The sequence below is a fragment of the Aplidium turbinatum genome, chromosome 11 (genome assembly GCF_918807975.1).
Source record: "Aplidium turbinatum chromosome 11, kaAplTurb1.1, whole genome shotgun sequence".
NCBI classification, from domain to species: Eukaryota; Metazoa; Chordata; class Ascidiacea; order Aplousobranchia; family Polyclinidae; genus Aplidium; species Aplidium turbinatum.
The window spans coordinates 6,297,759-6,323,266 of NC_137482.1; the positions used below are offsets into that span (position 1 = coordinate 6,297,759).

General features: G+C 37.2%; 4 protein-coding genes across 6 annotated transcripts; 1 reads left to right on the forward strand and 3 right to left on the reverse strand.

Annotated features, from left to right (window-relative positions):
• Positions 1–1,284: 1,284 nt before the first annotated feature.
• LOC145779767 (uncharacterized) lies at positions 1,285–1,881 on the reverse strand. The gene has a single exon (XM_082591408.1). It carries the CDS (start codon positions 1,879–1,881, stop codon positions 1,285–1,287), a length of 597 nt encoding a protein of 198 aa, XP_082447534.1.
• Positions 1,882–4,414: 2,533 nt separating this feature from the next.
• On the reverse strand, positions 4,415–9,289 carry LOC145779768 (uncharacterized). The gene is made up of 3 exons (XM_082591409.1): positions 8,957–9,289; positions 8,360–8,417; positions 4,415–5,724 (listed from the first exon to the last, which is right to left on the reverse strand). Exons 1-3 carry the CDS (start codon positions 9,287–9,289, stop codon positions 5,102–5,104), a joined length of 1,014 nt encoding a protein of 337 aa, XP_082447535.1. The 3' UTR covers positions 4,415–5,101.
• Positions 9,290–11,173: 1,884 nt separating this feature from the next.
• LOC145779769 (multiple coagulation factor deficiency protein 2 homolog) lies at positions 11,174–11,611 on the reverse strand. The gene has a single exon (XM_082591410.1). It carries the CDS (start codon positions 11,609–11,611, stop codon positions 11,174–11,176), a length of 438 nt encoding a protein of 145 aa, XP_082447536.1.
• A 4,611-nt stretch (positions 11,612–16,222) lies between these two features.
• LOC145779583 (uncharacterized) lies at positions 16,223–24,002 on the forward strand. Of its 3 annotated transcripts, XR_014290562.1 has the most exons (4): positions 16,223–16,459; positions 16,726–17,436; positions 22,720–22,839; positions 23,304–24,002. XR_014290562.1 is itself a non-coding variant. In XM_082591209.1 (3 exons), exons 1-2 carry the CDS (start codon positions 16,362–16,364, stop codon positions 17,051–17,053), a joined length of 426 nt encoding a protein of 141 aa, XP_082447335.1. In that variant the 5' UTR covers positions 16,223–16,361; the 3' UTR covers positions 17,054–17,098; positions 22,720–24,002. The 3 variants fall into 3 exon arrangements, 1 of the variants encoding a protein (XP_082447335.1); XR_014290561.1 differs by having other exon boundaries at positions 22,720–24,002; XM_082591209.1 differs by having other exon boundaries at positions 16,726–17,098; positions 22,720–24,002.
• The last annotated feature ends 1,506 nt before the right edge of the window (positions 24,003–25,508 follow it).

Here is a 25,508-nt window from a genome sequence, read left to right on the forward strand (position 1 = left end):
AGGTCAGCAGTTTTGCCCCGCTGTTTTCATGGTCTGTTTTGCTATCAACAAATCTTTCACAAAACTAGTTATAGCCTACTCACTCAGCAGAGCAGCTTGGTTAAACTGCAATTGAACTTGACTGAAAGCCATTACCGGTAGGGGAAAGTAACCATAGTTGAGCCAAATTTTACATTTTTGGCGATAAATTCTAACCGGTAATGTTTTCACTCAAAACAAACTGAATACCGTAAACCAAACTCTTTAAACTAGCGATTTGTGTTTTTACATAACTCGTAAGTAACTTAGTTGTAGCATTTTTTTCACGTATAAGTAGGCTACTCATTTGGCTCAACTATGGAATCGCAGCGCCATAGTTGATCCACCCAGTGTCTTTAGTTGAGCCGCTGTGTTGTAGAAAAGGGAATTGATAAACTGATGAACCTGTGCGTTTTATAGCTTAAAACACACATTGAGATTAAATGGTTTCATTAAAGGTGTATTGACAATGAGCAATATGAAAGAAAGAACGAATACAAATAGTCAGAGAGTGTCATTAAAACTTATGTCAGTTATTCAAAAAAATCAGTTTTTCAAGTGCTTTAGTCAGTTATTGGCAATACTGGCTTATGAAAATAGCTGTAAGCCTATCATCAGTACAAGCTTCATGTGCCCAGCTCTTACATGGACCTGCACTGCTGCAGCTGACAGCTGATGGATTGCAATGAACACAGCTCGAACAAAGGCATTTAACCCATTCCTCCACATTTTTAACGTATACTTCAGAGCAAATGCAACAGATGTTTTCATCTTCAACTTCATCAAAATCAGAGCTATTATGCAGGCTCATAGTATCAGATTCTTCTGAGGGACTCTCGAAGATGATTGATTTCTTTACCTTCTTTGTGTTTGCTTGTGAAAGCGTTTTATTTTTCTGTTGAGCCCGTCTCATCTTGGGTTGACTGCTTTTCTATGCCACTTTGTCAGATTGCCGCATTCGTTTCTTATCTAATAGCTTTTCCTTCTCTATGAGGCGATTTTTCTCTGGTGTAAGTTACTTGTTATAACAGCTGATTTCATTTTATTTTTTGATTGACTGGAACGCTTTCGAGGCAAAGCTTTTGGCAAAGGAAAGATATCGGTAGGTGAAACATAATCAGAATTGGGAAAATCATGTTCACTTCAAATCGGTGTCTGGTAAATTGACGTTCCTTCACTTCTACCCATTTCAGAAGCATTTTCCTGCAGAGAGGGAACATCCTAACGCACATTTTGCATTATCGAGTTCTTGAAGTATGTTACCAGTCACTGAGGGATCAGCACAATGTACAGTTTCTTCAATGAGCTGCTGTTCTGTAGCGGCAGGGTTGGGTCTATCAGTAGGCTAAGATCTGATGGCAAGAAATCTTCGTCTGTGTAGATATCTCTGTTAAGTGGAAAAACTCCAGTTGCTTTGAAAGCAGATTCAATGTTGTTTTTGCTAAATGAAACGTTGTATGCTTCCTTAGCAATGCCAGCAACATCGTAAATGGTGCAAGGGATTCCAGGGTGCGATTTCATCCAGCTGTCCAGAAACTTGTTGTAATATTGTTTAAAGGGTCCAAAAACGGCTTTATCTAGCGGTTGAAGTTTATGCGAAGTGTGTGGATGAAGCGTGAGCATAACAATCCCATGGTCTCTGGCTCTTTCTACGGCTGTTAAGGAGACATGTGATACATGATTGTCAAGAATAAGCAGCGCGGGGTTTTCCATCGAACATTTAGTATGTTTTATAAAATGATCTAAGTAATGGACAAATAATTCTGTGGTCATCCATCCGGATGGGTTTGCGACACCCAAGGAACCAACTGGAGCATTTTTGAGCATGTACGGTTTGTATCGTTTACGAGGAAAGACAAACATCGGTGGAATATCGTTGTTTAGTAGGTAGCCATAGTTGAGCCACTTGGCTCAACTAATGGTCTGTGAAGTGGCTCAACTATGGAGCAGCGCTCAGTTTGAACACAACACGAAAATTTTGTCAGTTCCTTTTGATCCAGCAGTTTAAATTCTACGCAAATTAAAACGTTAAGCTTTGGTATATAGCCTACATACAAAAACTTTCGCCTTTCCAACTACTATACTTTCTGAATGAGCTAAGCTGACTTTTTCTCAAGAAAAAACGGTTTTTAGTGAGAAAAATACATAATTTGAGCTAGCGAACTCATCTTTCGCAAGAACCGCTTGAAACTAACAACGAAGAACAGCCGTTTTACTGCAAACACTTTGATGTGGTCACGGTGCAATGATTTTGAACAAATCGATAAAAATTCTGGTGGATCAACTAAGGAACCGGCTCAACTATGGTTACTTTCCCCTACTCAAACTGGAAACTGAATGCTTTATTTGTGATCAGGGGGGAAACTAGCTTATAGGGGGGGAACTAGCTACTAGTTTTCAAATCAGACAATTTATTGTAGATAGGCTATATTTTGTAGCGAAACAACTACTTAGAATGGTTAATTCAGCTCGCGATTCCTATAATTTCATGCAAAATCAATAGATATTTAGGAAAAGTTAAAAATGCAGAAAAAAACCCAGATATCAACGTAGGCCATTTTAAAAAAAACTTAAAAACCCAGACGAGTAGCAAATAGCCTACCCCAGATCTGGGTCTAAAAACCCAGGAATGGGAGCCGACGCGCTACATTTGCTTCAGTCGTTTTTCCGATTTAAAGTGGAAAAAAGTGAATTGTTTTTAGAGATTTTGGACACGTGTGTTCCATAACAACAATGGCAGTGTAACCGAAGGCTACCGAAACCTTACATTAATTTTTAAGGTTATTTAGCAGTGGCGTAGCTAGGGACTGTGCCGCCCGGGGCGGATTCAGATTTTGCCGCCCCTTCAAGAAAAAGCATTTAAAAATGAAATTTTTTTTAATTGACTTAAAGTGGAATTATTGTATGTTTTGAACCAGTAGCGTAGCCAGTAATTTTGAAAGGGAGGGTTTTAAGGGCCGGCGGGCGAAGCCCGACGGCGTCTTCGCCAAAGACGACACCCAGCAGCGGGGGGTCTGGGGGGCCTCCCCCAGAAAATTTTGAAAAATTACTTTGGATTTGGTGCATTCTGAGAGCATTTTTAACAAAAATGTGGGTATAAATCCCCTAGTATAAATATTCCTGTAAAATGGTGCTGTCCGGTGGCATAGCAAAAGGATAAGATCATGTTTTCTTGGGAATTTTTCGGTAACTTAATAAAGCTAAGTCTCTATGTTTTCTTGTTGCTAATTCCTGGCTGAGATATTTGAATGTTTGGTATTGGCAAAACTCGCTCTTTTAATGGAGTTTCGTTTAAAATTAGGGAAACTTTGTTTTAGAGACATAGAGACTGAAAGCATCATTCTCAATATCGTGACGTCACATGCGTGCCAAAGGGGGGGTTGTAACCCCCAAACCTCTCCTCCCCCTTGGCTACGCCACTGTTTTGAACGTTGCCATTCTGTTTGCTTTTATTTTCCGTGTACTTTTGCATTATCAAAAAAAAAAAAAAAAACTTCCTGTCTAAAAGTGCCGCCCCCTAGACGTGCCGCCCGGGGCGGTCCGCCCCCCCTAGCTACGCCACTGTTATTTAGACTTCACTAGGTGGAAAACTTGAATCAGGGCCATTGAGAGGATAATTTGAGCCCTGTGGCCTACTCTCGAGCTCCAAATTCAGACCCTTTTCAGAAAAACGCACCATATCTAACGAATACGAGATGGTTTCTTCAAGTTTTCGGTCTCTTTGAAATGATTGGAGGGCCCTTAAAATACATCCTGGGCCCAAATCCAAAAGTAGCCTACACTCTGTCAACGCTACTGGTTTGAATAGAGCTTTCCGGTGTCAGCGTGTAGAAGTAGCGCGTTTTGTTTCGAGTAGTGGTAACGTGTTACTTTTGATCAACTGTTGGCGAATAGCGCCGCTCTTTCAGCTTATTGTAGCGGTGGGGCGCTACGTTTAAAGTCGTGGATGCCCACTTCTGGCTATTGGCTTTTCCTGTCTGTGTCTGATGTAAAGCTGATCTACTATTGCACAAGCTATTTCAATCACCTTGCTGGATCCACCGGTACTGTGTTTAGTTATACAGGAAGACATGACGTATATAAACTGATAGAATCATCTAAAGCTAACGTAATGTCGCCAGGAGGTATCTCTCCATGACCACAATCCCAACAGATCAACAAACTGCGTTACAAGCAACGCTGTCGAAGTGTTTTGAAGAGAAAGCATAAAAAAATTCTAAAAATGAATATGACCCTATTTGTTCGAGTGCGCATCTCAAGCTTCGCCTCGTCAAAATAAGTTTTGGGTATTTCCGTACAGCATCAGTCGCCTCCAAAAGCATTGTATCAAATACCTTACATGTTTAGGTCAATAGGCCGCTTGGGACACGATGAAACTGACACGAGTGCTGCACTACCAAGATTTCTCAGTCAAATCCAATTCCATCACATTGCACTTTTAGAAGTTCACAAAAATCGACACGAAACTTTTCATTAACAACGGAACAAAATCAAGACAATATAACATTTCGTTTTGACTGCTCAAATGCAGTAGAATTCATCACCTAAAGGGGATGAGAAGAAATTGACGAATTAGGCGAACTGACGATTTATGCCAACCTTGTGGATTATGCAACTGGGACCAACAAAAATGTGACAAATAAGGAAACTAACAAATTCTACAGTATCTTATGACAACATTATATTTTGTTTAGACTGTTCAAACATCTTACAACGTCTTCTGCACATAGGAATTGTCAGAACCAACATGGCGAGTTGCAAAAGTCACAATAATAAGTAAGTTGGCGTCACAGGGGGTAAAGAAACGCAATAATCCGGCGTGAGGTGATACTTGAACAATTTTTTTTTTGACAATTTGTTGTATAGCAGGTGCTCGTATAAGTTTTCATAGTAAAATCTTTGAAGAACACGACACCAGTTCGACTGTTACGGCATTGTGGGTGACGCTTGCCGGAAGAAACTTTTGCCTTTTTGCACAAAACCGCCTTGAGGTCGCAACAACCAAATAAATGAAATACGATACAAAAAATACGTTTGGTCAATATCAGAACTGAACGAGGTTTTGTGCATCAAAAAAAAGCTATTAATCGGGTATTTGGTCACCAGTGTTTGAAACCAGCGTTAGTGAAGAAGCTGGAGGAACACCAGCAATATTTGAAAAAGAGGCATTGGAATCATTAGCTGATAACTGCTGATTGAAGTCGGGACGACCCGCAACATTTGTAGCAGAACTAGCAAAATCATTATCGGATTTTTCTGTATCACCTTGTGCCGACATATCTTCAGACTGAAAAGTTTTTTTTAGAAACACACATAGATCGTGGTCTGGCTTAGATAAGCCTAAAGAAAACAGAGTTGCGTCATCTTTGACTAACTTTGAATTTACCAACAATGTCTGAGATGAAACCGGGAATCGAAAATATTGATAAAGTTTTTCTTTGGTGTCTCTTCCAGTCCAAGTAGGAACGCATGGCACTTTAAACGGCCCTTTCCTGTCTGTGAAGTCTTCAACAAATAAGTTAACAAAAATCTGCTTCCTTGAATTCGCTTCAACAACCGAATCATATGAAATATCTTGGAAAGTATCCAAGAGACTTTTTATCAAGTTTGGATCACAAGAGTCAAAGTCACATTCGGACAATTCGTCGAGACAGTGAAAATATTTGTCCAGATCGGATTCACTTGACATGGCACCACTTAAGAAACCTGAAACACAATAAAAATGCATTGGTGCATGGTACGCAAGTTACAAGGAGCATAATAGGCTACTCTGTGAACATCACCATACCTAATTTTTGGTTCTTCCGGACACCAAAGATTTTTCAGTAGACTCAAAGCAGTACTGTTGCAGACAATGCAATCTTTTAAAAGCAAATACCAGCCTATAGTTGTCTACACAAAAATTGTATCAAGTTTTAAAAAACAGCCAGTGGCGGACTGCGAAATAAACAGTTTCTCACACAAGTGTTTTTATCATAGGTTCCTTTTTTCTGGCGAATTTTTGTTCTTGATGTACACTCATTTTAAGAAATTCATTCTCACAACCAATGAGAAAAGATAGGGATGATTACGACAAAAAAAAAAAACGACACACAAATATGCACAAGATCCAGTGCCGGATTAAGGGGGGGGGGCGGACTGGGCTGAAGCCCAGGGCCCCCACTTTTGGGGGCCCCCACCTCAAAGAAAAAAATCTATTATTTTTTTTAGTTGCACAGCTGGAGATTGCTGCTTTAATTCGTATCTCAAACAAACATCATCTATAGACTATGATGCTTACTTTAGCAACGTTTTAAACACGTACATCAAGTGTGTTGTTTCAAAGTCTTATAAGAGCATATTTCTGAATCTCTTTTCCGGCACCTAGCGCATTTGGAAAGTAAAAAACTAACGTTCCGGAAGCTAATCTTCTGGAAATCCACCACTAAGTGAGACCATTTTAGCGCTAGAATTGGCCTCTGATGATGCTCAATCTCGAGACAGCAAAGTCGAAGGAGAAGGATTTTTAAAAAAGTTGAAACAACTGGAGACAGCTATTTTGCTTGAAATATGGAGTGCAATATTGGAAAAGTTTCAAAAAACAAACATGTCCCTTCAAAAAAGTGGATTGTGTTTGAATAATGCAGTACAGTTGTTACAAAGTCTCATGAGCTTTGTCAAAAGCGAAAGATCCAACTTTGAAACGTATGAAGAAAAAGGTAAGAAGAAATGTGGATCCAACACCTACGCAGGTTCTTCAAAACGAATTCAAACGCAACGTTATAGGCATTTTGATTAGCCCTCTACAGAGCCAACGATTTTTTCCCCAAGAGATAAATTTAGAGTTGAAGTGTATCTTGCCATAATTGACAAACTATCTGCAGAACTAGATAAGCGTTTGAAAGCATACCGTGACGTCGAAAGTAAGTTTAGTTTCATTTCAAAACTGACGGATCTTAGCCCTAACGAGATTCATCATGCTACTGTTGCATTGATGAAGGAATATTCCATGGATTTCGAAGCCAATTTTCCAACTAAAACAGTTCATTTTGCAGAATTTTCCAAAGTGAAAACTGCTGATGGTGGAAAAGAAGCCTCAGAAAACCCAAAGTGGAAAACAGTGTTGAGCTCAACATGTTCTTACTACTAAGAGAAAACAGGTGCGTTGAAACCTTTCCCAATGTCTTCGTTGCTCTGTGAATGTATTTGTGTATGATGGTCTCCAACTGCAGTGGAGAAAGATCTTTTTCAAAATTAAAGAGAATCAAAAACGAAGTTCGAAATTCTTCGCGGCAAGAGCGAGTTTCGAATCTTTCGCTTCTAAGCATTGAACACGATATTTTGGAGTCATTGAATTTTGAAGAATTGATCAGCGATTTTGCCAGGAGAAAAGCAAGAAAGCGTTCATTTCGAGTTGATATGAACAATTTTCTAGTGCAGCAAACAAAATGACTACCGATACCGCCTACCAGTTTGCAGTTTCATTTTTGATTTATGACCAATACTCCTATGAATATGATTCTGTTTTTATCGTGTGAAGCTGACAAACAATTCACAGTTCATACATAAAGTTGCGGCCAAAAACAAACGTTTAGTAACTAAGCGAATCTTTTCCGAAGAAATACTGTTGAAAATTAACCAGGTTTTTCCTTACAATTTTCTTGGGGCAAAATTGTTTGTTTTGAACAGTACGGTAGTGCACAAAATGAACATTTTATCGTACAATATATCAATAATCGCCTATAAGCAATTTGTATTGAAAGTGTTGCCACTAAAAATTGTGGAGAAAGGATCGAGTTCCCTTTGAACAGTGATAGCCTATCTCACAAACGGATTCGTTTGTTGATCTGCTCTGAAATGATTAGTTTTGCTTTCAAAAAGACAACTAGAGAACAGTGGCGTACATAGAGAATAGTGGCGTCGCTCGGGTAAGTGAGAGTTTGCGCCCCTCTAATGCAGTCAGCATTAAACGAATTATGTCATTTTGTTGTTCTAAAAGCAATGTTCCTGTTTAATCGCTTTTTTCAATCCCAATCGCAGCAAAAGCACAGTACCAACTACACAATACACACAGCTCGGGGTTTCGAGGCGGAGCCCCCAGCTGCTGAGAAATGCTTTTAGCGTCATTAATCGATAACCTTTTTAGCGAAAAATGTCACTTGATAAGGGCCCCCACTTTCAGCTCAGCCCAGGGGCCCAAAAACCCTTAATCCGGCCCTGACAAGATCACTTTGTGTCATGGAAGTTATAATCACATTTGCGATAGATAGTCGTCTCTTGAGTGAACTGGAGTCGATGACTCATAAAATGACTTCTTACACACCACGACTTTTTTCACGTGATGTTTAATGGCTTCAATTACCTTGGGCGCCAGAAGATAGTTTGGAGGATGAACTATGGTAAATGTTTCCAATGGACTTCTTGAAAACGCATCAATAAAATAGTGTTCTAAACGGTCTTCATCCTCACACAACGTCAAGGTGAATACAACAGAGTTTACTGAACACGACTTTCGGGAGTTTGTGTTTTGTAAAGCGTCAAGAAGCATTTTAAGGTTTACCGTAAATTCGGTTCTCCTGATTTGGCAACTATCCAGTATCAAATACTTATGCGGGTTAAAAGCTTGAAAACAGTTCATGTAATCGGTGTACGGTTTTAATGATTCAAAGACGGCTTTTTCTATGCACAGAGCTCGTAAAATGGTTTTGTCACAAATAACTACATCGCAAGGTTTACACCCACTAAAAAAACAATTAATAAACATAAGAATCTCAAACGGGACCTTAGTTTTTTCGTAACGTGAACAAAGTGCACCACAAATACCACAAAACCGTTCAGTTGGTATTTCAAAGTTACTCAATTTTAAAACTTCCAACTTTGAATTGGCATTGATAAGAAATTGTTCGATAGTTTTCAATAGAAGTATCTCAATAAAGTTATTTTTTTCTAGTAAAGTCACTGTGCTCGAGCTGATGAAAAGCTTTTTAATGGTAATGGCATTCGAGATACAGGCGACCAACAATTCAGCCTCAAAATTTCCGGCGTGGACACCTTCAAGATCCAGGTAAAGTTCAGATATCGCTTCAAAATGACAGATGGAGCTGTTTTTATAACGTAAAATTTCATTGCGGTTGAAATTCTGAACAAAATCACAATAGAATGTATCTGAAAAGTCAGCTTTTTCTTCTGACAAGATGTCTCCTTCTCCTAAAGCACTATCCCATATATCACCTTCAGTGGTTGAACTACTTTCTGATTGTGGTTGAGGAAGTTCTTGATTAAGTTTTGCCATATCCACTATTCCAAAACACAGTTGGAGCAATGATAAGTAGTTTGGTGTGGAATACACTTTATAAACTGAAACTCTTTCAACAAACTGCGATGACAAAATGCAATAAAATACTTTGTAGAAGACTAAAAATAAAACTGGATCGTTGCTTAACGTCGTGTTTAGCCTTAGACATACATTTGTGGCATGCTTTGAAATGTTGTCAAGCAAAACACGATCGTTAAAAATTATTTTTGCATGACGGGGATAAAAATTAAAAATGTTAATTTCCGTTGAAAGAAGAACAAGCCAATCATATTCACTGATATCTGCGTAATTTTCCAGAAGAGCTTCATGCAAAGGAAAAGACGGCATGCCCTTGCTTTTGTTTTCACAATTATGACAAAATCTATCCAGAGCCTCTAAGAATAAGCTATTGAGTAGGATCTGTCGACCCTCAAGCACAGCATCAAAATCACTTTGCTCTACGTGTGCGTCTGAGTCAAATGGATCATGAGATCTTTGAAGTTTCGCTTGAAATACATAATTTCTTCTTTTACACTTTGTAATCAATTGTTTCCAGTATAGGTTAAAGCTTGAACAACTTTCTAAAAGTTTTTCAAAAACCAATGCTTTGTTGATTGGTACGTTGGCTAATATAAAGTTTATAGTTCTGCTAGACAGCTGGTATGACAACACAGTTTGCAGATGTAACACAGACGATCGTTTTCCGACATGCCTAGCACATAATTCCAGCAATGAAAGAACCATCATATCGAGTTATTGACCAAACCCTTTTGACGTTGCAAAAAATAGCACAGCAAATTCTACATATTTGGTCTCTGCGAAAAAATGTAAAACCCGTAAGTCCGAGTTAATGCATATTTCAATGGAGACAAGCCTTTTTTGAAAAAAACAATAAATAGCCAGGCAATGTTCAATTGTTCAGTATAATTGCACAACATTGCACCTTCAAAGGCACGTCTGTTAATTCTTTATATAATCATAATATAGCACTGCATCTTTTAAAACTTACTGACTAAAGTGACAGCAATTTATTTCAACACACAGTTTTGCATCAAGGAACAAAACTACATCAGTAATGATAAAAAATGTTATTGCACAAAGAAATACATAGGGAGATACACTATTAGTATTATTTATTTGCATCAGACAAAGCTGTCCATATCCAAAACAAAACAACGAAATAATACACAAACTGCAAATGCACAAAGGTCTCAGAGAGCCACTTTGAAAGTCGTCAGTTTAAGAGCCCACTAAATATCTACTGTTACAAATTTACATACAATGAGAGTTTGAAGAATTGAAAGTATTCAGAATGATAAAAATAATTAGATGACATCAGGTCTGATATAAAGCGATTTGAGGAGTGAATGCAACGGTTGATAAACGAAACCAGTATAATACTATATGGCTTACAATTTACATATTGGATAGTATGGATACCATCTTGCAAACATCTTCACGTTATACACATTTCATATATATACCGTATATATAAACTTATAAGCAGTTTTAAAGAACGCTGTATTTCAATTTTTTCAACCTACTGTAAATAATATTGAAATGATTCTTTAATAGAACTGTACAACTTCACTAATAAAATAAATAAAAGCAACACAACAATGACACGATGGAATGGTTAATGCATTTGATTACTTTTACTATAATGCACCAAAAAGCAGAAAAACATCACTTTTTAAACAAATTACCAACATATCAAAAGTTGTTTATTTTACTCACAAGAAGTCAACCATCGTTTGGACATACTGGTACTTATGAAATATATGGATATAAGTTTGAGTCCGTAATGTCACAGCCATGATGTGTTAAGTGTGCTACTATTTTAGCTGGACATGCACTTGGGTGATGTTTTGTTAAAGTACTTTAAAGGTGGAGTTGATCTTTAGTCGAAGAAGTTTTATCCTGGTATGGAGAACTATACTCTTGAAATGTGATTTTTCCATCATCATTTTTGTCTTGGTATTTCAATATTTCATCAACCACACTACTCAACTCTTCATCTGATTCTGGCTTATCAGTCTTTTTATTGGCACTTTCACTGTGATGGATAAGTGAAATAACAATTTCATTTCCATCTAAAGTGTTATCTCTATCATAATCATGTTGTCGGAAATAGTGAAACTGCAATTCTTCTGGACTCATTTCATTTGGCGTCTTTCCAATTATTCCATCCAAATCTTCCTTCAAATGTTGTTTATTGTAGTCCTGATGAGGATTTACTTTCTCTTGTGCTTCAAAGCACACAATGGTTTGAAAAAGCACCAGGAAAGCAATATACGAAACAAAAGACAACTTGAACATTGTACTGCATTTAAAAATATTCTGATTTAAAAGAAAAACAACAAAATTTACCTTCTCTTGTATAACCTATATTATTAACTTCTGTATATTTGCATTAAACAGCAATCTAAAAATGATGTAAACTTTTACACTGTTTAAACAGGTTAGCAAAATCTATCATTACTAGACGAATTAAAATAGATGGGTAAGTTTTTAAGGCTTTAGAGTAGAGGTTCTTAAACTTTTTTAGCTGCTCTCCCCTTAACGTCAATTGTAAAACTTTGTGCTTCCCTTTTCTAGTTTTAGTAATACGCGAAATCAAAGTCAAACTATATTATATACCTATTCCAGTGGTTATTAACCTGTGGGTAACCACCCCCAAAGGGATAATTTGACATTTTAGGGGGTAATTTAGATTATCGTTTTTGGTTGATTATATCTCATTTTTAACCCTCTTGAGAAAGTAGAGTCGTAAACAAGATAGATTTTGGTGTGCATGTGTACATGTGATTTGAAATTGTAAGAAAAATTTAGCAACTGTGGTTGGAAGATTTCTGGGTTAGTTTTGCTTCATGGTTTATAATTTAGAAAAAAGTGTGGTACTCATTCAACAAGTTATGAGATGAATAGTGTTTTTTCCGATGAAGAACACCCTTAAGTTTGAGCTTTTGATGAAAGTGAAAAAGAAATGGTGCTCCAAACATCCAAAGTTATTATGCAAAACCTCACTATATATACTTGATTGAAAAGAGTTTAGTGCACTACAGTAGTTTATACATATCAGAACTAGAAAAAGGGATTGTCTTATTATTTATGATACGCTTAATGACCTAATACGGAAGGGTTTGGAGTAAGACGTTGTGCTTATCTGGTTTGAAATGTTCATTAGTGTTCAAAACGAGTCATTAACTTTGATGGTTGAAAAAAACTGCTAACTTTACATGTAAAATAATTTTTTTTATGTTTACCATATAGACTAATATAGGGCCTACTCAGCCCTACTTCTACAGAGCAATAGCCAGTGAAATAAGTCAGAGTTAAATACAGATTAATCTTTTCATTAATCCCATAATTAATATAATCCTATAATTAACTTAAGCCATCGATTTACAAATCAGCTTAGTTGCACAATTTTATAAAAATAAACTTTTTTTTGTTATTTCACAAATATCAATCAATCAATCAATGTTTTATTTGTCAGTAACAGGAACATAGGTACATGTTTGAAATATGCAATTAATATACACAATGCAAAAGTTACACAAGTTCCCATACCGACAGGGAGACAACGAGACGACCATACGGTCTACTAGTCAATTGCCACCCTACGGAAATGACGATTTTGCCATTTAAAATAAGCTTACAAGAGAAAAATAGAATCAAACGTTAAAACGTTCCCGCGCTTCAACATACGCACCAAAAAAACAAACATATTTAAGATAACGTAGGCCTAAACACAAAATTCCAAAAAGCAAGCAGAGATTAATCAAGTTTCCGACTGAACATGTTGTAGGCCTATTGCATAATTATGAAACTGGCAAGTTGGTTTCCATAACATATCACTTACGATGCACTGTAGCTTTGTAAAATTAACGTTTTGATCTGTTTTTTGAAACAATGAAATGATAAGTTTTTTAGCCTACTTGGAACCTCTGACCAGACCATTGGTCCCAATACCTGCATGGACTTTTTGCCAAATTCTGTGTTTAAATAGGGAAAACAATTGGTAAACTAACGGTGGTTGGTTTGTGCAAATAAAATATGAAAAATGTGAATCGTTGTTTTAAAAGTTGAGAAGCACTGCTCAATATGAATCAGCTTCTAAACAACTGTTTGCATTTTCTATCAGTATCAATTGCCTATTCACATTTTGATCAAAAGTTCAAGTTTTGAAAATTGATCAAAAAATAAATACGTTATTGTCTCATATTTATATGTGATTATTCAGAACTTACTAAAGCTATGCAAATAAAACTATTCAAATTTTACCACTCCTCCCCTCTTCTTCAGAAGATTTGTCTCTGAAGTGAAAACAGCTGTCTCCTGTGTTAGCTTGAACAAATATAAATTTTCTTTTACCAGTATTGCCAGATGCTCTTCATTCAATCAATTTGCAGGGGTTCTAGTTTTATTTAAAGGAGTACTAAAGGAAAAACCTGACTTGGCGATTTTCCACGTTCTTTGTGTTTAACATGCTACCATAAAACGATTTTCAATAAAATTTTGCCCCATTGCGGTCTGACCACCATTGTGCGCGTGCTTTTGTCAGAGCTTTCAAAATGAGATTGGGCCTGAGCAACGAAGCGTGCGACTGTACAGTCTACGTAACAAAAGACTAGCAATCAACCGATCACGCAATAATTGTTACTGCGGGCGATTTGACTGTAGGCTATGTATGTATGTACATCAAAACAGCGCATTTCAACATCAAAACAGTAGACAGTTTGCTCAAAACATCAGATGTGGTAACGTGGCTTTTGTTATTGCTGTTTTTTATTACGTATTCTCGAGCAGTGTTTGCACGTTTTGGTCATTTTAAAAAAAATGAAAATAAATGAAACACTGGACTTTGGGCCTTGCCAGCGCCATTGAAAACAATTTTTTTTGGGTAATTGTTTTTGAAATGTATTCTTGAATGTTTAGTTTACTCATTTTAATGCTTAATTCCGGTTTGAAATTTTCATTTAGTATGCCTTTAAATATTTATAACCCCTGATGACAGCAGAACGGCTGCTGACGTAACTACGCTCCCATGACACAGAGGTAACAAACTGAGTCTCAAGGAATTTATTTATTTGTGAGTTCGAATTGCAGAATTTTGAACACCAATTTTTGAATTGGCGTTTTTTAGAGTGAATATATTTTGAGTTTGAAGGTAAAATAATGTGTATAATACTTGTTTGTGTGGATGTATATAAAGCACTTTTAGATTAAAAAAAGGCGAGTAATTACGTAACTTAAAATTTGAAAATTTCAACAATATGTTTACGATTGTAAAACAACAACAGCAAACTCGTGGTAAAACTTCGTCATAGAGGTAAATTGCGGAGATCTTGAATGGTTGTCACAGCAGGCTACTTCACAGCAACTTGAAACTGACGGTATTTCTAAAAAGTTATTGTTGATGAAATCACTGATTTGACGTTTTAATGTAGCGTTTGGTTAAAACGGAAAAAATTGAAAGCAATCAATTGCTATATTGAACAGAATCTCTGGTAAAAGTTGCGGTGGGTTATTGGGTGGAGAACGATTCATCAATGATTTTTGTTCACAGCACGCGAGTTTTTTTTAGGAACGCAAATATTATAGGAGAAAAACATTTTGTACAAGATTGAAAACAATGAATGTTACGGGTCCCTAAAAATTATTTATTTTATCAACAACAACTAAAACACACATACAACATATCTTGATAATGAGCTGCCATATTATGTATTTGTTCTACAATATATAGGCTACTTAATATCGTTGCTGCGAACACTTTATTTCTGTATGAAATCTGTAAATAGTCCTTGTTTTGATAGTCCGTTATGTAATTTCAATATGTGTGTGTAACTGTGTATATTAGTTTGTTTTTGTGATGTTGGGTTCAGTCGTGTTCTCATTGCTTTAAGAATTGGCGCTCCAGTTGTTCCAGGAACGAGGAGGCGACTGATTCTTAACTAATTCATCAAATTATTTTAAAGTATCAGGTTTGGTGGCCGTGCTTAACTATATTTATTGATGCATATACCGCAATATTAGATCCTTTCACGCACGTCTTAAACCATTAAGGTTTTGCCACCTTTTCCTTTTGTTAGTTTTGTTACTGTATTTCTTTTTCTCAATATCATTTCTTTTGCATTCTGACAAAGAAAAATAAATTGAATTGAATTGAAAAAAAAAAAAAAAAAAAAAAAAAAAAAAAAAAAAAAAGTCATAGAATATCGATAAATATTAATATTATAGACATAGAAACAGGTGAATATTCATTTTGCTTTTTTTATCTAATATTTTACCGCCCCGATAGCTCAGATGGTTAGTGCGTCACTTCTGGAACAAAAAAACTTCAAGATCAAGCAGCGCTGGTTCGATTCTCGGTGTGTGCGCTTGAGCAACGCACGTTAAGGACTGCTCTCCATTCAGCGGCATCTATTGGATTGAATAATTCCCTGGCAACCAGATTTCAACCATCGGAAACTTCACTCTGTCAATCTCGGTGACCGGGCCTGAGTCAGTGATTCAAATATTTTACAAGTATGCGAAACTGCCAAGATTAAGCTCTGCCAGAAGCTTTCCCAGTCCGAGGATAACAATTCAATCAATCTTTCTTGTTTTGGCCTTTTTTGTATTATTTTGGCTTTAAGATCTTTTTGTAGTCTGGCAGCTCTGATGCAGTGTTAAGCAGGGTAACGCCTAGAACATCACACAACTAAGGCGAAAGAGCCATGTCCATTGAGTCCTGTCATTGTCATGAGTTACCAAGGGGGGTGGGGGGACTTATATACCAGTCCCAGGTATACAAGTTCTCTCATTTTCGCAAACCATCATTTTTTTCCGATTAGTTTTCTTTTTTCAATTTCTCTTTCGCCTGAGTTGTGTGATGTTCTAGGTTTTTCTGTTAAGCAGCAGCCCAATAGAAGTGTAGTGGAATGTGGATTGAATTTGCTAATTCCAATATTTATGTGGTTGAGCAGTCATCATAAAAATAGGATGAAGAAAGAAAACTGGACATAAATTTTCGCTGAGCTCCATTTGTTTATATTTCTGTAGAATTTGCAGGCTTGTTAACATGGATAACAAAGAATTAGAAAAGCAAGCCATTAAAGAATTATTACAAGAAGCAAAGCGGGGGAAACAGCGCTCAAAAACGATGGGGCCTAGTGGTTGGTAAGTGCATCTTTGCAAGAACAATGTTTTTCAAATCTCATTAGTTTGTGCCTGTGGACCTGTTTCACAGTGACATATCTTTTTTTATGTACTGAAATGTTAAATTGTAGTGACATTTTATTTAGGTTTTCCAATGTTGCAAAAATTTAAATTTTTGATTCACAAGAACAACAAAACATCGTGCTACGTAACAACAAGTGTCGCAAAATAGAAACGGTGGTTTCGCATTTTTTAAAATTACAATCAGTGTTATATTTCTCTTACAGGCGGAAAAACATAATTCCAATGGCTAATAAGCAATTTCTGAGAAAAACTGTTGCAAGCTCTCTTTACTCACACAAACTTGCAGATAATCGGGTGAAAAGAAAAAAAGATTGTGCAATTGGAAGCAACAAAAGTAGCTTTAGTTCTGCATCTACTGCCAGTGACATTAATGAGGAATCACGGACAGTGGAAAGAAAGACATCTCGGCAAAAAGAAACTAAACGAATTATGCAGATGCGACCCAAACCATATGCTGTTCCCAAATCAAGACATCACAAAAGTCTTGATAAATCTCCTAGGCAGAACAATAATGAGAAGCTACCTCATTGATATCTACACTCAGTGTTACTCACTGGTCCTGCAATGAACATGCTGGTAATGGTATTTAGTTGCTAATCCTGCTCATATGTTTGAAATGAATGTAAGAGATTTACATATAGTATATATAGTTATTTTTGCAACATTTGTGCTTGGAGTCTACGTCATTGTTAAAGTGTAATGAGCAAAAGTCCCAAGATTCTTCAAGCTTTCCTATATATTGAACTATATATGTTTATAATGCAATGAACAAGATTGCAATAACATTAACTGGTTATTTCAATCAGTTTATCATGCTGTTGTACAATACAGCTAGAAACATAGGAAGTTGTTCCAGAAATCAAAGCTATTATTTCCACTCTGGTATTTGTGCAACTAGCCAAGGGAGTTGAAAGGTGTGTGATTTGTAATTTTGTTATTTATTATTAAATGATTTGCTTTAGCTAAACGTATTGAAACTTAATGAATCCCTATTCCACAGCAGTTTGCCGCACTGATGCTGGGAATGGTTATACCCCAAATCAATTTTCTATATTTTTAGGCAGTGGCTATTTGACCGGCTCCGGTCTTTGAATCTGAAACACTATTTGACCGGTCATGACGTCATTACATAAGTACTTTTTTCTTTTTCTCTTTCAAAGCAAAAGACGTGAAGCGCCGATATAAAGTTCTAAATTCAACACGTTCTCTTCAACTCAGTCCGTGGCGCATACGTTGCGTCTCAGGTTGCCATTCTAGAGGGGATGAGTTTGATACTATCCGGAAGCATTGACTTTTTTTTCATTTTTTTATTTTTTTATTTAAACTTTGAACCGAAGCGCATTTTTGTGATCAATTTTTAATTTGAGTAGCCTACAGCCCATTTTTTTATGTCTTTTCAAATGTGAGAAATAAAGCTAGAGTTTTTTAATTTGCTGGAATTTGAGAATTTCTCTTGGTAATTTTCCGATCGTGATAAGTGGTCCAATTTTCCAATCGTCCATTTTTTTTAAAAGAAAATTACATTTTTGCTCTCAAGTTAGTTATAGCCTATACAATACTTCTTTAAAAAATATAACTAACTTGAGAGCAAAAATGTAGGGTCGTTCAGCAAACACGGTCACTTATGACGATCGGAAAATTACCCAGAGAAATTCTCAAATTCCAGCTAATTAAAAAAACTCTAACTTTATTACTCACATTTGAAAAGACATAAAAAAATGGGCTGTAGGCTACTCAAATTAAAAAAATTGACCACAAAAATGCGCTTCGGTTCAAAGTTTAGATAAAAAAAAATGAAAAAAGTCAATGCTTCCGGATAGCATCGAACTCATCCCCTCTAGAATGGCAACCTGAGACGCAACGTATGCGCCACGGACTGAGTTGATGTAAACGTGTTGAATTTAGAACTTTATAACGGCGCTTCACGTCTTTTGCTTTGAAAGAGAAAAAGAAAAAAGTACTTATGTAATGACGTCATGACCGGTCAAATAGTGTTTCAAATTCAAAGACCGGAGCCGGTCAAATAGCCACTGCCATATTTTTATCATTTGTTTTGTTCTAAAGATCAAATGGCGCTGGTTTGACTCAAGGTGTGCGCTTGAGCATCAATTTTCAAGGACCGCTCTCCACTCAGCGGCACCTAGTAGATGAAATAATTCACAGACAACATGACTTCAACAATCGGAAGTTTCACTTGTGAAGTTTGGTGATCGGATCTGCGTCAGTGATTTAAATTCTTTATATATATACATCTACATTCTACAAGTAAGTGAAACTGCCAGGATTATGCTTTCAAAGAAGCTTTCTCAATCCCAAGATAAAGATTTCCTCAATCAGTTTCAAGTAAAGCTATGGCATATAGTTCTGGTTTAGTTTTTTTATAAGTATATACTAGGGTGCCACAGGCGCCCTCATGTGGCCGAAATCACCTGAACTTTTTTTTTGGTGTGACATTTCACATATTAAGGCACTTTGCAAAGTTTGATTGAGATTGGACAAAAATTGGATGTGCAGATTGAAAACGAAAGTCTAAACTGAAATACAGTAAAATTAGGGGATTTCCCTAGTTTGAACATCAGTTTTTTTGCTATTTCTCATCTTTTTCTCCACATTGAAACAAGGTAAATTGAAGAATTAGGTTAGGAGACCAGTGCCAGTATGTCAAGATCTCAATTGAGGTCAAGCATGACAGCTCCGCGCCTGTTACATTGATTCACCATCTTGCAACATTGAATCAACATAGCTGGCTTGACCTCACCCAGGGTCTTGGAATAAAGGCTTCCGATATTACTATCAGGTATTGGAGGCTCAAAACTGCTTGGTGTTCCTTATTTGCCTGCACAAACATCCGATTCAAACGGAAAGCAAATAGCCAATGCAAGCATGGAATTGTTAAACAATTGGAACTGTACTGCATGTCTTGCTGCAATGGTGTTTGACACCACAAGTAGCAATACGGGCCACAAAACTGCGGCCTGTATCCAGTGCTGTATTCGTAAAAAAGGGTATACTGTCAGATTTTCCAAAATGATAAATAATACACAACTTACAAAATAGTCTTTATTCTACCATAACATGAATTATCAACATCAAAATTATACGAGTACGGAATTAAGTTCATGGTACACCCAGGTACCGTTGGTCCTCAAATGGTTAAGTAGTTAGTTTGTAGTTGTCAAAAATCAGTAAGGATAGCATAAGCACTCTCTTTGGAAAACCAGAGGGTATACCATAATTGCTCGAAAAAGCAGAGAGTATACTGCGTATACCGCCGTATACCCTCAAATACAGCACTGCCTGTATCCAAATACAAGATCATCTTGGAAAAGGCCTACTTTGGGCAGCATGCAGGCATCATATTGGGGAGATAATACTGACGCATGTTTGGGAAGAACTCAAAATAGAAAGCAGCAGTGGACCCAACATTTCCATATTTCAACGCTTTAAAAGCAATTTTCAAACTCTTTCTGATAGCGCATCAGGTTGTTTTCATACATCAAAATCGCACGAGGAAATTGATCTGCTTGCCAGTAAGCGGGAAGAATTGTCTGAGCTGATAAATCAGATGAAGCTCCATCCAGAATCATCCAAATTTTTAAGAAGCGACTAATTAGAACTTTTGAATTTGTATCAATTGTACTTAAACTTGAGCCACCTACCAGTAAGGATGTGTCTCTCCAAAGACCTGGTGCATTACACAGAGCCAGGTGGATGAGCAAACTTATATATTCACTGAAAATTGTGCTCTTACAAGACGAAATTCATAAATTGCCCCAAAAAAATGCCATCATGAAAGCATCTCAACTCGAAAAGTTAAAGAGGTTTCTACAATTTACAGTTTAATTAATTGATTGATTAATTAATTGATTAATTGATTGAATCGTTATCCTCGGACTGGGAAAGCTTCTTGCAGAGCTTAATCCTGGCAGTTTCGCATACTTGTAGAGGCTTTGAATCACTGACGCAGGCCCGGTCACCAAGATTGACAGAGTGAAGTTTCCGATTGTTGAAGTCTTGTTGCTGGTGAATTATTCCATCCATTAGATGCCGCTGAATGGAGAGCAGTCCTTAACGTGCGTTGCTCAAGCGCACACCCCGAGAGTCGAACCAGCGCCGCTGTTGATCTTGAAGTTTCTTCATTCCAGAACTGACGCGCTAACCAATTGAGCTATCGGGGTAGGGGCGGGTTCTATGTATCATGGTGGTTTACATATGTTGAGGCGAAAAAGAAAGTTGATGCTTTCAGAGTCGTTAATGATGCCGCTGAGCGAGGCGTCAAGTTGGCCCATGACATCTTGTCAACTTCAAACCTTGAAGAACGCTACCAAAACATTCTCCAAGTAGTCGAAAATGCGAGGAAGGTATTACCTAATCAACGTACTCGACAACTACAGTCTGAGGGCACATGGTTTTTAACCATGTAATTGTCAAAGTACTGACTGTATAACTCCATAAAGTGTTGTCAGCTTACACAACATTGCAATCAGCATTATTTGCAGCCTGTCATAGCATACCAGTAGCCTATTATGCTGCATTTTACTTTGTAATTAGATACTAGATAGTTGTGTGTTATTAATTGCCATTTTACCTTACCATTTCACTATTATTGCAAGGGTTAAAATAAATGTAGGCCTCCATAAATTTTACGTTATTGTGGTTTTGTTGTTAAGTAGTGGATGTCTGGACTCTAAGCATTGTGCTTTGTGTTTATCTTTCTGTGTTACGTTTTTACTGACTATGTTTAGTGTGTAAAGATCCAAATTTTTGTTTTTGAGTCCAAGTTCCGTGCAAACATAGCTGAGATTTTGATCTTCAAAGACCAAAAAGTTTTCAATAAACAAAAACGATTAGTTAATGAATGTAGCCTACTTTTGATTCTTCAAATGCTGTAGTAATTTCATCTCAATAGGGATTTTCTTTACATGGATCCTTTTTTATAATGCATGAAACCTCATATTTTTAGGCATTTTTCATAAATTGTTGAACATATACAATTGACACATGGTCTGTACGATTGTAAATTAGTAAGTAAGTTCACCAGAAAGTGTTCGAAGTTCAAATACTTCGTAACTGAGAAGAAATGTCTGAGTTTTGATGATCTAGAGAGGGTTTTACTATTGAAATTGTGAAAATTTACCTTTAACAACTTTAAACCTAATCTGCACGTCCAGATTTTATCAAAACTTATTGAAAATTCTCACACATGCTTTTTTTTACTAAGTGTCACATATAAAAAAAAGTTCAGGTGTATCGGACGCAATTTTAATTTTTGAGGGGCGCCTGTGGCACCCTAGTATATACGTATATAAGTGATATTAAATAGATTTATCTTTAATGAACATTTTGATGTTATATGTAAAAACTAATAAAATTCATAATAGTAGTCCAAACATGTTTCGTTTATAGTTTAGCTTTATATAGTTGTATGGTTTAATTTCAGTTAGAATGCGACTTTTTTTCTCTCCTACTTTCTGTATATATAAAGTATATGCAAGATAACAGTCAAGATATGAACAGGAAAAGAAGTATCAATAGTTTTGTAAGCCTCATGTGATGTTTTGTTTGTCATGTCCAGGCTTACGCCCGGTGGTTGAAGGTTTAGATTAAGTGGACGGGAAGGCAAGGAAGCCAATCTTTGTGTCCACCTTCAGGCATGCCTTTAAGTGTCCTGCCAAAGACACAGCTGCATGCTCTTGAGCAGTGTCAAACCGGCGCCCTTTCGATTGCCGTTCCAGAGCTCTCACCACTCGGCTATGCAGCCGACAATTTAATGACTTTTGGGTTACCGTATTTCACAACACATGCCAATTTAAATAATTAAGCCGGCATGCTAATGACAAGTTTTCAAGAATAGGATTGTTACGTGGTATTGGTCACTAGTTATTATAGTTATATTGATGATTAAGCATTGTTGAAGACTGACGTGTTTCAATCTAAGTTAGTTAAAAACTTGCGAAAGTTCTAACTGCTAGCTTGGTTGAATTTCACATTTCATGAGTTTCTAGAAACTGTACAAATTTTTAGTTTGGCTTTGGCATTTGCAATCACTTTGATTTATTATCATTTGTAATCCTCGTAGTATGTGCTGTAACCCAGCAGACGACTAGAAACCACAAAGTGTTAAGGTTACAACACTAAGTAAACAACGTTTGGTGTCCTTGCAATGTCTTGTTGCATAAAGTCGGTTTTGTTCACAGGGTCCTCAAAAATGAAACTCCCTTCTACCACATTGCCAGATAGGAAAGCAGCTAAGGAAGAAAATTAAAACTTGGTTGACTGAAGTAACTTAGTTTGAAAAGAAAATACCACAGCTGGAAGTAAGCCTTTTTCGTAGCACAAATTGGAATATGTAGTTTCACAGATAATAAATTTATACGGTAATGGGCTACGGTAAAATACACCAAGTAAATTTTCAGTTGGAAGATTGCTTATCTAGCCCGATAAAAAGATTGGGGGGGGGGAGTTATATGTCATTTGATATAACACCACTTTGTTTCTTTTCTTCGCTCCTTTGTGATGTTTGTCGTCAACAGATGTGCCCGTTTTGGCACACCCCTCAAGGGCATCATATCATATTTGATGCTCTTTTCATCTTGGATGGAATAGCGTTAACTTTGTAATTGTGATAAAAAGCTTCACTTTATATGGTACTTTTATTTCAGTTATTTTGGCTCTGCACAGAGCTTTTTTGGCCTTGCTTTGATGACAAATACAAGTGTCGTGAAATTAAAATTTAGCTGTTTTTTGTTGTCACACAGTTTAACATTTTTCATCTCCACAGTACTTCTGGGGGTGATGACTCTGATTAAAAAACACCTTGCCTTGATAATAATGGTGTATCACCTCCAAATTTACACCGCGCAGTTCACGCTGGTTTCATCAGTTGGACAAAGTTGGAAAACTTCGACAAAATGCGTCTTCAGTGTAAACCAGTGGTTCTCAACCTTTTTGACCTTGCGGCACCCTATCAAAGAGATAAATAGTTTGCGGCACCCTGGTAAAACTGGATCAATTTTATGAGGTTTCTGCATTTCAAATAACTGTATGAAATAACAGAATGAGTTGTACAGTAGCCTATAGCGCGGGTAAATAAAGGTATTTATTCAAAAGTTAGTGTGAAATTTGGGCATGACTTCTTGCACAAAGGCCCTTAATATTTGGAGGCACATTCGATAAAGCCACTCGCATTTCTTCCTCGACTATAAGCAGTCGTTCTCGTTTTTTAGTTTTTATGTTCGTTAATACAGAAAATCCACTTTCACATAGGTATGACGTGGAAAACTGCAGCAAAAGCACAATAGCTTTCTTCCAAACGCAAGGTTATATATTCATTTTGAATTTTTATCCAGAACTCGTCGAGAGGCATCTGCTTGTGCATAAGCTTAAAATTTCCATTGTTACGAATGTCAATTAATTCTTCTTCTTCTTCTTTAAGATTCAAAACAATATGAGAGTCCAGTAAAAATGGATTTCTCGGTATCTTCGCAAAATAAAATCATGAAACCTTGCAATAATGATGCGTTTTAAACGTTTTTATGGAAAGAACAACAACGAGTTAAAATCTCTTTCACACTGTTTTTCCTGGTTGAGAAAACAAAGGCTTACCGCGGATTATCAACCTACCGCCAGCGACTTCCCCACTAAGCGACTCTCCAGAAAGGAGCAGGGAATAACTGGGAGACGCCAAACTTAATACGCACTGAAACCCGGTTAGAAATAAATAAATTTCGCTCTTAACGGGTTAAAGTTAAAATAAAGAATGAGCCGCAGTATTGCAATATCTCAATATCTCGCGGCACCCTTGAGCATTGCAATTGGCACCCCAGGGTGCCGCGGCACCCCGGTTGAGAACCACTGGTGTAAACTGTAATCTGTTTTACACTTGTTGCAAAGCTGCTAAAAGAAATCGATGCCATAAGGAAATCACTGCAGTGCATCGATGTAAAATTGCTCAAAGATGTGATACCAATACACAAAGTACAAACTGCTTTTGTATTGTTTTGTGTCTGTCGCGGTAAGTTAATACTACTGTTCACAGTTTATTACTAGTGCGAATACGCAGTAAAATGCGTGTGAAAATGGGTCAAATTACGGACACACGAGCCAATTTATTCTTTCCTTGTTTACTTTTACGACCATTCTAAATCTTTGTAGGCTACTGTACTTGGGTCTGCTACTATTCGGTGAGTCCGATTCGGTGAGTCCGATTCGGTGAGTCCGATTCGGTGAGAGCCTTTTTCGGTGAGAGCCCTATTCGGTGATTTTTTTGAATTTTTTTTTGAAAATTATCGGGTACCGTAGCCTAATTAAAACCCTTAACCCCAAACCCCCTAACCCAAAAACCCAAACCCCCAAAAAAACCCCAAACCCCAAACCCCCAAAAAACCCCAAACCCCCAAAAAACCCCAAACCCCAAAAAACCCCAAACCCCCAAAAAACCCCAAACCCCCAACCCCCCAAAAAAACCCAAACCCCCAAAAAACCCAAACCCCCAAAAAACCCAAACCCCCAAAAAACCCAAAAAAAACCCAAAACCCCCAAAAAACCGCAAACCCCAACCCCCAAACCCCCAAAAAACCCCAACCCCAAAAACCCCCAACCCCAAAAACCCCCAACCCGCAAACCCCCAAACCCCCAACCCCAAAAACCCTCAACCCCAAACCCCCAACCCCAAAAAACCTCAACCTCAAAAACCCCAACCCCAAAAACCTCCATACCCCCTAACCCCAAAAACCCCCAACCCCTATCCCCTAACCCTATAACGGCAATGATAATTAGGCTACGGCGCGCAATAATTTAAAAAAAAAAACTCACCGAATAGGGCTCTCACCGAAAAAGGCTCTCACCGAAAAAGGCTCTCACCGAATCGGACTCACCGAATCGGGCCATTCCGACTGTACTTAGTATCGCATTTCGACATTATGCATGTACAATTTGTACATTATCAATCCTTTTCGTCGCTTGTATCTTTTACTACACTCTTGGT

Coding starts and splice junctions, on each gene's coding strand:
- LOC145779583 (XM_082591209.1), top strand. CDS start 16,362: ATGGATAACAAAGAATTAGAAAAGCAAGCCATTAAAGAATTATTACAA. Junction 16,460..16,725: donor ACGATGGGGCCTAGTGGTTG/GTAAGTGCATCT, acceptor TTTCTCTTACAG/GCGGAAAAACATAATTCCAA.
- LOC145779768 (XM_082591409.1), bottom strand. CDS start 9,289: ATGGCAAAACTTAATCAAGAACTTCCTCAACCACAATCAGAAAGTAGT. Junction 8,418..8,956: donor TTTTCATCAGCTCGAGCACA/GTGACTTTACTA, acceptor TGCGTTTTCAAG/AAGTCCATTGGAAACATTTA. Junction 5,725..8,359: donor ACTATCTTCTGGCGCCCAAG/GTAATTGAAGCC, acceptor ATTGTGTTTCAG/GTTTCTTAAGTGGTGCCATG.
- LOC145779769 (XM_082591410.1), bottom strand. CDS start 11,611: ATGTTCAAGTTGTCTTTTGTTTCGTATATTGCTTTCCTGGTGCTTTTT.
- LOC145779767 (XM_082591408.1), bottom strand. CDS start 1,881: ATGTTTGTCTTTCCTCGTAAACGATACAAACCGTACATGCTCAAAAAT.